General features: G+C 38.2%; 2 protein-coding genes across 10 annotated transcripts in view; one reads left to right on the forward strand and one right to left on the reverse strand.

Moving 5' to 3' along the window:
* Gpm6b (glycoprotein M6B) overlaps positions 1 to 3,930 on the forward strand; it is a 159,018-nt gene extending 155,088 nt beyond the window's left edge. For 3 of the 9 annotated variants that reach the window (XM_021187327.2, XM_021187323.2, XM_021187326.2), the window contains 2 exons: positions 326 to 416; positions 1,857 to 3,930. In XM_021187327.2, coding sequence (XP_021042986.1) covers positions 326 to 406 — 81 coding nt within the window. In that variant the 3' untranslated portion in view covers positions 407 to 416; positions 1,857 to 3,930. Of the gene's footprint in view, positions 1 to 325 lie in introns of all 9 variants that reach the window. The other 6 variants (XM_021187325.2, XM_021187322.2, XM_021187324.2 and 3 more) reach the window with 2 other exon arrangements.
* A 1,882-nt stretch (positions 3,931 to 5,812) lies between these two features.
* Positions 5,813 to 13,310, reverse strand: part of Ofd1 (OFD1 centriole and centriolar satellite protein) — a 46,138-nt gene continuing 38,640 nt past the window's right edge. Inside the window, exons 20-23 of the mRNA XM_021187793.1 lie at positions 8,074 to 8,228; positions 7,315 to 7,467; positions 6,777 to 6,844; positions 5,813 to 5,935 (exon numbers count right to left, since the gene is read on the reverse strand). Coding sequence (XP_021043452.1) covers positions 5,893 to 5,935; positions 6,777 to 6,844; positions 7,315 to 7,467; positions 8,074 to 8,228 — 419 coding nt within the window. The 3' untranslated portion in view covers positions 5,813 to 5,892. The remainder of the gene's footprint in view (positions 5,936 to 6,776; positions 6,845 to 7,314; positions 7,468 to 8,073; positions 8,229 to 13,310) is intronic.

Here is a 13,310-nt window from a genome sequence, read left to right on the forward strand (position 1 = left end):
TGAGCAGGCAGTTTGGGAAAGGTGAGAAGAAATAGGGCACTGAGCTTCATCTCTCATACTGCTGACCCAGCTCACTACCTTATTCTTGAAATACATCCAAGGCTTTTTAATAAGCTTACTGAGGGCAGAGCCAAGGGTTTCCATTATGTACGTGTGATCAGAAAAGAGGCATGTGCTAGACAAGAGAAATCTTCTGCTTTGATGAGAAGGTGGGAAGAAACCCTTCAGACTGAGCTGGCACTTATCCCTGCCCAGCTTTAGAGGTGTCACACCATCAGCCCTCACTGCCTGTATCTTACTGCTCTGTTTTGTTCTCTTCCACCAGCTGATCTACATGATGGCTACTACATATAACTATGCGGTTTTGAAGTTTAAGAGTCGGGAAGACTGCTGCACTAAGTTCTAAATTGCATAAGGTCAATAAGGAGCTTTATTTAGGAGAGCTCAGCTCTGTAGTGTGAACACCACTGACATTCCAGACTAAAGCGGAGCCTAGGTTTCTGCAGTTTTGCTACAGTAGTTTGTAAATAGCTTCAGTTAACTCACTTTGCATGGTAGACTAAATAGGATTTACTGTACATGGATTATAAAACAATGGGTCTGGCTATTCCCAGTTTGAAAAGGATTGTTATTTACTGACACCGGTAAGCATCCTTTGAAAAATAATGTTCTTGAGTTTAAACTCTGAGCAGTCAGCATCTCTCAATGGAAAATTAATACCTTGACACACCTGTCTTTTCTGATAACCAGCCTTAGTGATGGGAAAGAGAATGAGTACCAAAGGAGGGACGTTAGAACCTAGCTTTCATTTTGTCATACCTTTCTAGAAAAGATTTTGCAAGTATAGTTAAAATTAAGTTTAAAGATTTTTATATCACATGGTTGGCTCTTTACCAAATAGATGCCAAGTTAGGCCAGATAAAAATTTGAAGGGTATCACCTATTTGATTTTTCTGAAAAAAAAATGATTACATATTTTTGATACAACACCATCACTTCTTTAGAACCCACAAAACTGGTAACTTTAAATTGTCTTGCTGCAAAGCAACTGTTCCCTCATAACTAGGTTCTTAAATTACATGTAAGATTTTAATTGGAAGAGAAGTTGGGCCCAGAGCTGAAGGTCTCATCTATGTTGAGAAGGAAGTATGGTATGAGAAGGGAATGTGGCCTTTAAGGAAACTGAGCTGTGTAGATTTGCTTCGGGCAATGGGAAAATACATGGGAAGGATGTGTATGCCACAGAAACTGTGAAGAATGATAAGGATTTTTCTGTGAAATGAGAAGAGGAAATGAAATACTGGCAGTTATAAAAGGAAGAAAATAGTTTTCATTGCTAAAAAATTGTTAACTATAGACTGCATACTTAGCTTTTAATTTTGGTTTTGACATTCATTTAATTTCTCCATGGTAAATATATACTTCTATAACCTTTTACTCAAAATAAACATTTTTCACACTTTGTAGGCCTTTTGGGGAATTTTTTTTACCCACAGATTAAGTCTTCACTCCACATTTTTAAACATAAAAAACAACATGTTTCTGAACTTTTGCATTTGTCTTTTAAAATTACTCTAAAAATGGTAAAAAAGACTTGTCATATGTTTCATTTTTACTTCTTCCTAACAATAACTTGGTCATTTTATTCCCAAGTTCACTATATGTGCATACTAACGTTTCTTCAGCCTACTATGAAGCAAACTAGTAGAGCATGCTCCGTGTCTGCCAGCTCTGCCAGAAGAGTATTAATAGCGAATAACCCTCGCCCTTCTCCAGCTGATCCGTCTAATCTGACTAGCAGCTCGCTTTGCCTTCTCACATGCTCACTAGCCATCATGCTCACCCTTCTTTTCCAGATCCACTTCCTCATGATACTGTCTTCTAACTGGGCTTACTTAAAGGATGCAAGCAAAATGCAGGCTTACCAGGATATCAAAGCAAAGGAAGAACAGGAACTGCAAGATATCCAGTCTCGGTCAAAAGAACAACTCAATTCTTACACTTAAACGTGTTTGCCAGAGCGTGTCAGCCAATGAATTTACAGCTCTGACACATCATCAGACAGCTGCTCTGCAGTACAGATGTGTATCCCACCAAACTAATGTAGACGTACCAACATTTCACTGTCTGTCTCAAGCTGCTGGGGTGGATCTCTAGGAAAACCTTCCAGTGGGTAAATCATTTTCTTTAGAACAAATATTGGAGGTTTCACGTTAGCCATTTTAAAAGGCAACACTTTGACAGAATGACCATTCATCCTTTAGAAAAGTTGTGGCATGTGCAGTTAACTGCTAGAGCAGTTCTAACACGGGATAGAATCACATCATGTTCCTTACTGGGGACCTATGGCATGCCAGTATCAAAGGATATGACCCTAGATTTACATATGCCACCTGTCCTCAAGTGTTATCAAAATAGAATCAGTGTGAAGTTCATTTTTGATAGCTGACCTTTATTAACCTTTGGCTCATCAAAGATAATGTGATTCTTCCAAACTTCAAAATCAGCACCCTCACGGTCTCACACACGGTCCCAAGCCACTCAGAAACCTATCTTTTAGTAATGCTAAAATGAGCTGCAATTATGATAAATTTATTAGTGCAGATACTGGATTCTGACTCGAGCTCTGCAAAATCAGCTTCATAGTCGATCACATCGTAACAAAATGGGAGGGTTTGTTGATCACTATTCTTGTTTGGAAACAAATGTCAGCTCTGCCTTAATATTTGCTTTCAATTTCTAATCATTTATATTGTAACCAGAAACCCAAAATTCCTAAATTTTTTTCTTGATCCATGAATATCTTTCTTAAGAAGTGTTACCTTGTTAAAATGACCACCATTCTAAACCATTTTTAAGTGGTCTGGACAGTGAGTTTACAGTTTCATATCAACTATCTAAAACCTAACTGCAAATTGACCACAGACCTCTGACCTCCTACTTTTATAGACTTTAATACATAAGTAATTTAAATTAGGGTTGGTATTTATTTCACTGTTTTCCTATCTAAATCTTAATTTCCTGGAATAATAATGTTTGATATTCAGCAAGAAAACTGCTTGAGTTTAAGCCATTTTCAAAAGAAACTTGCCTTCTAACTCATTGTGTTCCAGAACATTAAGTGACTAATAGGTACTGGGTATTAGTGATGGTAAGTTTTGTGTTGTTCTTTCTGGAATGATCCATATAACTGTGGGGTGCATCAGTGCTTTTCAAAGGGGCTGCATACTATAGGGTTAACTATGTATATTCATGTTAAGAGTTAACTTGTGGTTTGGCTGTTTCCTGGATTTTAAAACATATACATGTGCAGAAATGTATTCAAATGAAAGGAAGCATACCTTTATCAAGATGCTATTAAAACTGAACATCAACTATAATATTTCATTTGGATTTTTTTCTTTTGGTTAATGCCGAGAAACGCCTATTTGGATTCCTTTTAATTGGGAGACGCTCTCTTCTGTGTAGAACAGTTGTTCCAAGATAGCTTAGTGTTTTGTTTTCCTGTTGCATGACAGAATTCAATATTTTTTCCAGCAGTGGAGGTGCTGTTAGAGTCCAGTGTTCTAGAAGAGGCGGTGTCTAAAGCCTAATTTTACTTTTCTAATTCTGGTAGCTATTGCCAGGAATTTTTGAAAGTTTTGTTGAAGTAGTCTAATATTTTTTATGTAAAGAGCATTAAATTTTGCTATGTATAAATTTTTGTAACCTAACAGTGAATCAATATTTTCTATCAGTGCCAAGGGCTTCCTGTAGTTCTATTCAAGTGTTACAATAAATATTTGTAGATAATAGTCAATACTTGTGTATGCTTATTTTAAAGATCTATTTAGGTGGAAATAGTTGTGGATGTACTAAAGAATAATGAAATAAAATTATAGCTTCATTCGCTTGCCTTTTTACCATACATAAATCCTATCTTTCTCTGTTCGCGGTATGGTGTCATTTTTTTTAATAATATACATCATCAAGATTTTACATAGGTAGAGAAATAAAGTCCATGGAAGACTGCTACTGGTTTCATTTTGCACGTGCGCGCACACACACACACACACACACACACACACAAAATGTTTTTTAGCAAGAGCAAATTGAGAAAATATTGTAACCCACTGGGCTGTACTTTGTATAAAATGCTACTAGCACTTAAGAGTGTGAAAAGCACAGAATTTTTCTAACTAGTTTCTCCAATAAAAAGCCATCTACCTACAGAATTGACACATACATAGGCAAAGGAAAAAATGGGGAACTTAAATAAGGGTCTATAAACTGTTGACTCATAAGCCAAAGTCTAGGGGGGAAGGTATATTTGGGGATATAATGAAATCTAATTCTAACCATTAATTCTTTAAGCAGCAGCACTAAATTTGTCTTGGGATTTCATTCTCTAACTTGAAATAACACTGTCAGAATGATTATGCATTTGGTCTCCACCGGACCTTTCTTAGTGAGGCCGTGCCTTTAGCATTATGGGCACACCAGCTCTAAATGAGGTGTTGCCTCTGGATCATCCCCTTCACTCACATACTGCAGGGAAATGAGTAGGAGCCCCAATGTAATGAAGTTTGTCTCACTTGCTACCATCTGCTCAGGCTGCATTGTGTGTCACTGGATAAGCCTCCTGAATAAATACTATAGTGCTTTAACAAAACCACAAGTAACCTTGACAATAATTCTACCATCAAACATAGGGACCTCTGGGAGACACAGGTTTTTCCAATTACCTCTGGTTTAAAAAAAAAAAACACACTTTAAAGGATGAAAATGAGCCAGGTGGTGGCACACGCTTTTAGACCCAGCACTTGAGCAGCAGAGGCAGGCAGATCTCTGTAAGTCTGAAGCCAATCTGACCTACAAAGTGAGTTTCAGGACAGCCAGGACTGCTAGACCAAGAAACCCTGTCTTGGAGGGTTGAAAAAAAAGAAGACGAAGAAGTCAAAGTTATAAGGGAAACCTAAATATTTAAAAATCAACAAGTCCACCCATTATCCATTATAATAAGATTAAAGAATTCTACAGTAAAGATGCTGGCTTACTCCTGCTACAAAAATAATCTTAGACAAGGTAACTAGTAAAGAATAGAACTTTGGGGGTTTTGTTTAATTTTTATAGTTCTGGAGACTGAGAATCTCAGTAACAAAGTGCTGGCAAGTTCAGTGTCTGGTAAGGGTCAGGCCTTGGCTTGTACAGTGTCAAGTTCTTAGTACTTCTGAAAGGGATGACTGCTCTCTCATTCATTCTAAGTAGGAGGGTCTGCTTTCATGTCATCACACCCCAGAGGCCCACCAGTTAATACCATCACACTAGGGTTCAAACATATGAATACTGGAGAACCTACAAGTTTAACCACACCAGATGTAAAATCTTATTTATAGACATTACAATGAAAAGATTTGTGTTCGTGTCCAGGGAGAAAACTGTGCTGGGAGGATGGCTTCCTGCTTTACAGATTATAGCCCAAGTGTAGAGCAGGAGGCACACAGCTTAAACTTAGCAAATGAAAGCCTGGCAAGTGACAAGATAAGTTTTCAAATAGATGTAACTTAAGACAAAACCAGAGAGGGGAATGTCATCTTAACACAATGAATACATGCCATGGCTAAAGAGAGGACTACATAGGCCAAGTGTGGTGGTGCATGCCTTCAAAGGGAGAGGCAGGTGAAGCTGTGACTTCAAGGCCAGCCAGGGCTTCACAGAGATCTTGTCTCCAAAAATAAAAGGAGTGGAGGAAGTGTTCAGTTGACTCTGTTACTGTTGTCTCATACATTATGGTACAAAATTAAAACAGTTAAAAAAAACAGAATATACAAAGTTTTTTTGACAACTTTAATTATAGAAAAACAAGAACACATATTACATGACTTCTTGTAAGAAACTAGACAGCTAATGTTATTACCACATGTCATCTGGTTCTTCATGAGAAAATCCTGGAGAACTATAAGAGAAAAATTAGATATTTAAAAAATTCATGCCAACTTCTAGATCAGTAGTTCTCAACCTGTAGGTCACAACCCTTTCACAGGGGTCAACTGAGACCATCGGAAAACATATATCTACAATTCATACAGTAGCAAAATTACAGTTCTGAAGTAGCAATGACAATAACTTCCTGGTTGGAGTGACCACAGTCTGAGGCACCACATTAAAGGGTCACAGCACTGGGAAGGCTGAGAGGTGCTGCTCTAGAGCTTCAGAACGGTCCTACTCCTTTCTTGCTCCGTTTTTGCTCCCACTTACAATTAGTATCAGGGTCAATTTCACAAGTCAAATCACAATCGACGTTTTGAAGCCAGTGCCCTTTTATTTTGTCGTTTTATTTTTTAATAAAGTCTCCTGTGTCTCAGGCTGGCCCCAAACTATGTAAACAAAACTTACCTTGAATTTTTAATCCTCCTGCTTCTACCTGAGTAATGGAATTACAGGCATGTGACACCATGCCCTGTTTATGAGTATCTGGGATTGAACCCAGGGACTTCTAACTTTTAGTAAAACACTCTACTAACTGAAGTATATCCCCATCCCTTTTAAATTCATAACTTTTCAAAGTCTTACTATGTAGCCCAAGCTAGCTTCAAATTCTTGATCTTCCTGTCTCAGGAGGCCAAGTGCTGGAATTACCAGAATATACTATCATATCTAACTTTCAAAAGTAGTAATTTTTACTGATCCAATGATTTCTTTAAGGCAAGCCCAACTATCTGATCATTTTTATTTGATCTGGCAACATAAGCAATACTGATTTGCCTGAGGGACATAATGTTTGAAGGAAGCCATACCTTTCATCCTTGTCACTAGGCATCATCATGTCCACTAGTGAGCATTCTTTGCCCGATTTTTTGGAGCTCTGACACAGGATGGAGAAAGAAGAATTTTGAAACAAGTTAACTTCAGAAAAAGGCCAAGAAATAGTACACTTTAATTTCTCTTAACTATTTTGGAAACATATGTAAGAGCCTTTTTAAAGTGAAACTTAGCAAGCATATCAAAATAATCCATAGCATGTGTTTTCAGTACTCATAATTCAGACAGAAAAAATGTTTCACAATCTATAACTCAATGAAACATCAAATAAAACATCCTATCAGGTACAAAATTAAAAAATTAGAGTCTCTTCAATGTTTTACCTAAACTAAGGCTGAAATTTTATCAACAGTATATATATTTTACAGAATCCTGGTTCTATTTTAAGTATTCATTTTATGGCCTTTAATCTTTTTGTCTTCAATAGAGAATACATGTCCCAAGGTGTCAGAATAAGCCTCCCAGTGCCTCCCCTCTCCTCTGCCATCTGACTGCTATTCATAGCATAGGCACCTTATCTGCACTTGATTCCTCCTGTCTCTGCTGGATAATTTTCATGTATTTTTCTAAAGGATTTCCAGCATGAGCTGATTTGTCTTTCTGGTCTTGAACACTCTTTTCTAATTCTTCTCCCATCTCCATCTTCAGTGACTCTTCAATTATCCTCTAGAAACAGACCAGTGGCAAAAGAGGAAATACATGAACATGGTTTATAAGTTTCTCAGTCTTAAAAAATCATACTAATAATCCTTATTCTGGTAGCACAACTTGCATACCAGAGAAAGTGTTTAAAATAAAGTCATTGCTATCATCAGACAAACACGTCATTTCAAGGAAGGAAAGGATTAACCAGGAGGCCAAGAAACATTTTTAAGGCATGTTAACTAGCCAAGAGTAATCCATCCGTCTAGCATTAAAATCAGAACAAGAAAGGCAAGGAGAGAGGTAGAAAAGCTGTGTGTGCCTAGATGCCACTGTAGACTGACGAGATGCGCCTTCTTGCCCTAGCTCTTCCAACTGGCAGGCTGGCAAGCTGGCTCTCCTGGAGTGCACATACAGGGGAAGTTATACAACAGATTAGAATAGATGTGAATGTCTTTTCAAAACCAAGTTGCTCAGAAGGAGCACAAAAGGAGGGGAAAGAGAATGCCTTTGAGGTCACCTGCTGCTTCTCTGATCTCACAGCATTACTGACTCCCAGCCTTGAGCTCAAGGTACCTGCTGAAGGTGCCCACTGGAGAAACGTATACAGAGATTTAAGGGACACATTACCCGCTCCTGCTCTAGTTTTTCGAGCTCTCTTCTTTCCCTCTCTAAAGCTTCTTGCCGTTCACTCTGCCTTTGTTCTTCTCTCTTCCTGCGTTCTTTCATGTGGAGTTCCCATAGCTGCTGCTCGTCTTGTTCTCCAGTTTGGCTATGAACAGCACCTTAAAGGACAGAAAACAGAGTGAGTAGCTACCAGCATCAGGTTTTTCAAATCTAGTCTTCTGCAGGCCTGCTTGATTTTCTGATTCTGATGACCTGTGCTAAGCTGCTGGGCGCTATTATCTTCCAGCTCACAGACTGACCCCTAGCAACACTCCTAGACTTTTACTTTCTTGAGATGGATATAAGCCACCACACCATGAATGATCCCAATAGTCGCCCCTCTATACCATATCCTCTTCATTCATCTCTTTTCTCCACACTTCAGCCTCTCCACAGCTAATTCTACAGTTCTGCCTTCATGTTTCATTACAATCCATCCTCTATTTTTAGAACTATTAGCGCATCAATAGGGGTTTCATAACCAGTCATTTCAAAACCCTTTCTCTCTACTCCTAAAAAAGATGCTCGAGACATTCCTACCCCCCAAAGGAACAAAACTCCCTCCTCCCCTTTATCCTCTGGCACTACCACCACTATTCAGTTCAATCTATACTGATCCTAGTCCTTTCTAGGGATCATCCTTTTTTTCTCTCTCCATTGTTATTCAATGTGTATAGGTGCTTTGCTTGCATGTGTATCTGCACCACGTGCATGCAATGCCTGAAAAGGCCAGAAGAGAGCATCAGATCACTTGGGACTAGAGTTACAGTGGTGAGCTGCCATACGGATGATAGGAACTGAAGCTGGGTCCTCTAGAAGAGCATTTAGTGCTCTTAGCCACTGAGCCATCTCTTACCCCTAATCATTTCCATGTCTTTCTTCATTCCTGACCATTTTCTCTAGCCTAGCAATCATATTTTTAATGGGATTTCGGTCACAGAAATGGAGAAACCCCAAAATGCTAGCCTCCTCCCCAAGTTATACTGGTTCTTTCATCATCTTTGTCTAGGTAGGCCATGGAAATACACATCTATAATGCTAGCAACTCAAGAGGCTGAGCCCACAAGTTTAAGAGCAGCCCAGGCATCAGAGTTTATCTCATATCCACTGAGCCACCAGTACTTGTGTGCTTATCCAATTCATCTTGCTGCTAGAGAGAGCTCCTCTGTGCGGCGCTCCTTACCCTCCAAGTGACACATAACTAGGCCAGCTCCCCTGTGAGGCCCTCCTTACCCTCCAAGTGACACATAACTATGCCAGCTCCCCTGTGAGGCCCTCCTTACCCTCCAAGTGACATATAACTACGCCAGCTCCCCTGTGAGGCCCTCCTTACCCTCCAAGTGATACATAACTATGCCAGCACATCATTTGCCATTATGTTAAACCCTCTTTCTAAAAAAAAAATAGAAAAATGAAAAAAATCATGTGTGCTTATTTTCCCCACTTCTATTTCTTCTGAGCAAGGCTCATGTTTTAATTTCTTGTCTGTTGTTCCCTTTCATCCTTGGCACAGGTTCCTGCCCTTCAAAGGTTTAAGTAAGTCTCAGTTTCTCAGATGATGGTGCTGGCCATTCTTTTAGCTCCAGCCCATGACCTATATTTTTTTTCACTCAAAAAATGCTAATCAGCAACGATGCCATAGGTTCACCAAAGGATTTCAGACTCTTGTGTTGTGCCTTGTCCCAGACGATTAGCAGGAATAAGAACTAGCTTTACTGAAAAATGGCCACACAGATCTATCTATCTAGCCAGCCAGCCATTTAATGTATGTTTTTCATAAAATTAAAATACCAAAAGCTCACACTTATTTCCACAGACACACTTACCCTGTCCCTCCTTTCCAGTGAAGGAGAGGTTACTTCAAATGGATCTACTTTCCCACAGGGAATAACAATGACAAAATAAGATTGTTGTTGAGATAAAGGAAAAAGAAGAAAAAAGGCAGGAGAGGGGAGAAAGAAAAAGAAGATGCAGAGCAGGATGAAAAAAGTGGAAAGAGGAAAGAGAGAGGAAGTAGCAGAATTATATAGAAACGTCTTTGGACACAAAAGCCAAGACCAGAAGCATATGCGTTAGGAACCTCAAGGACACCACATTTTTACCTTTTTTTGTTCCTAGATGAAGAGGCAGAAATGAATATATAAGCATTTCTCAAATGACCAAAACATAACCAATGCTACTTATTAACTATTTCAAGAGCCATGATTAACGATACATCTCAAGGCAGAACATCTAGCTACTCACTGATTTCCCTTAGCTAGTATTTTGGCTACTTCCTTCAAGGCTCTGAACATGGCCGCTGCATCTTCTGCCCAGTGATGGCCTGGTAGACTCTTTCATTGCCCCACCTTCTTATCCCAGACTCTCCATGAAGGCAGGAGCTTGATTTGGGTCTAGTTAAATGAATTGTCTTCCAAAGCACTTACTTACTTACTCAGGAATAAGTATAATCAAAATCTTTTGCTCCTTTTCAGTAGCTCCTCTCCTTCCTGAGTACTGTGACTTCTAGAATACGTCCAGAGACCATGAAACTACTTTGGAGGGGCTTTGAGTATGTTGCGTGTGGGGTTGTGTTTTAGTCAGAGTTTCTATTCCTGCACAAAACATCATGATTAAGAAGCAAGTTGGGGAGGAAAGGGTTTATTTAGCTTACACTTCCATACTGCTGTTGATCACCAAAGGAAGTCAGGACAGGAACTCAAGCAGGTCAGGAAGCAGGAGCTGATGCAGAGACCATGGAGGGATGTTCCTTACTGGCTTGCTTCCTCTGCTGTGCTCAGCTTGCTTTCTTATAGAACCCAAGACTACCAGCCCAGGGATGACACCGCCCACAATGGGCCCTCCCACCCTTGATCACTAATTGAGAAAATGCCTTACAGCTGGATCTCATGGAGGCATTTCCTCAACTGAGGCTCCTTTCTCTGTGATAACTCCAGCTTGTATCAAATTAACACACAAAACAGTAAGGAGTGTTAATGGTGTTCCTATTTGGGCAGCTTTAAGAGGCAACTTAAAATAAGACATTTCCTCTCAAGTTTGCTGCTGAGAAGGGACCTGGCTGTTGACTGGGCTGGAAGAAAGGACAAACTTCCTCTCAATTCTGCCCTCTGCTCCCTCTACCACCTGAGAAGTAGATAAACTGGAGAAAAAAGCATGGGCCAGGCAGAAGTCTGATGACCACTTCCTTTCAGTGGCAATGTAACATGTAACTGTTTTTCTATCCTAATTTATGAAATAATGAAGCCGGTAAGACAATAAATACTAAAATGCTGCAATAGCAAAGCTATACAATGGGCTTGACCATTACTTCAGGGTTTTTTTTCTTATATTTTTCTTATTTAAATGTATTTTATACATCAAACATAATGAGTATTTTGAGAATCAAATAATAGGTAAAAAATTGTTCAACTTTTATATTCATATCCTTATCCTAAAAATATCATTAATGAATATGTAATACTAGCCATAACTGAGGATCCTATATCTAATGTTGAGTACTAAATTGTTTCAAAACATACAAAATATTCATTGGGAGTTAAGCACAGTAAAAGACCATAAAATATTAAAAATGAATCATTAACAAATATATTCAAAAGCCATTATATAATACCACCTGACATAGTGAGAGAGTATTTAAAATGCATTATGTATCTGTGTACATTGTCTATCAATCAGTTTACTTAAAAAAGATTATCAGTGTTTATAGAAGAGAAATTATTTTATCAGTATTTTTAAATTTTTCAAGATAGCAAAAACTCTTTGAAGTTAAACATTAAAAAATGCTAATTTCAAGCACAGTGAGAAAAAATATCAATAATATTTCCATGATGTTTGTAGAACATGATTTTATTATTTTCAACTGTCAATATTCAACAAGCAGAATGATTGTTTTAAAATATATATATATATATATATATATATATATATATATATATATATATATGATTTTTTGATTTCCCGGTTTCTGTTGTTATGTCTCCCTTTTCATTTCTGATTTTATTAACTTGGATACTGTCTCTGTGTCCTCTGGTTAGTCTAGCAAAAGGTTTATCTATCTTGTTGATTTTTCTCAAAGAACCAGCTCCTGGTTTTGTTGATTCTTTGTATAGTTCTTTTTATTTCTATTTGGATGATTTCAGCCCTGACTCTGATTATTTCCTGCAGTCTACTCCTCTTGGGTATATTTGCTTCTTTTTGTTCTAGAGCTTTCAGATGTTCTGTGAAGCTGTTAGTGTAAGGCTCTCTTCAGTTTCTTTTTGGAAGCACTTAGAACTATAAATTTTCCTCTTACCACTGATGTCATTGTGTCCCATAAGTTTTGGTAGGAAGTGTCCTCATTTTCATCAAATTCTTAAAAGTCTTTAATTTCTTTATTTCTTCCTTGACCAAGTTATTGAGTAAAGCGTTGTTCAGCTTCCATGTATGTGTGCTTTCTGTTGCTTTTGTTGGTATTTAAGACCAGCCTTAGTCTGTGGTGATCTGACAGGATGCATGGGATTATTGCAATCTTCTTGTATCTGTTGAGGCCTGTTTTGTGATGGATTATATGGTCAATTTTGGAGAAGGTGCCATGAGGTGCTAAGAAGAAAGCATATTCTTTTGCTTTAGGATGAAATGGTCTATAAATATCTGTTAGATCCATTTGGTTCATAACTTCTGTTAGTTTCACTGTGTCTCTGTTTAGTTTCTGTTTCCATGATCTGTCCGATGCTGAGAGTGAGGTGTTGAAGTCTCCCACTATTGTTATGTGGGGTGTGATGTGTGATTTGAGCTTCAGTGAAGTTTCTTTTACAAATGTGGATGCCCTTGCATTTGAAGCATAGATGTTCAGAATTGAGAGTTCTTGGTAGATTTTTTCCTTTAATGAGTATGAAGTGTTCTTCCTTATCTTTTTTTGATGACTTTTTGGCTGAAAGTCGATTTTATCCATTATTAGAATGGCTACTCCAGCTTGTTTCTTGGAAAATTGATTTCCAGACCTTTACTCTGAGGTAGTGTTTGTCTTTGACACTGAGGTGCATTTCCTGTATGTAGCAAAATGCTGGGTCCTGTTTACGTATCCAGTCNGTTAATCTATGTCTTTTTATTGGGGAATTGAATCCATTGATGTTAAGAGACATTAAGGAAAAGTGATTGTTACTTCCTGTTATTTTTGTTGTTAGAGGTGGAATTATGTTTATGTGGTTTCTTTTAGGTTTGTT

This window comes from Mus pahari, chromosome X (assembly GCF_900095145.1).
Source record: "Mus pahari chromosome X, PAHARI_EIJ_v1.1, whole genome shotgun sequence".
NCBI classification, from domain to species: domain Eukaryota; kingdom Metazoa; phylum Chordata; class Mammalia; order Rodentia; family Muridae; genus Mus; species Mus pahari.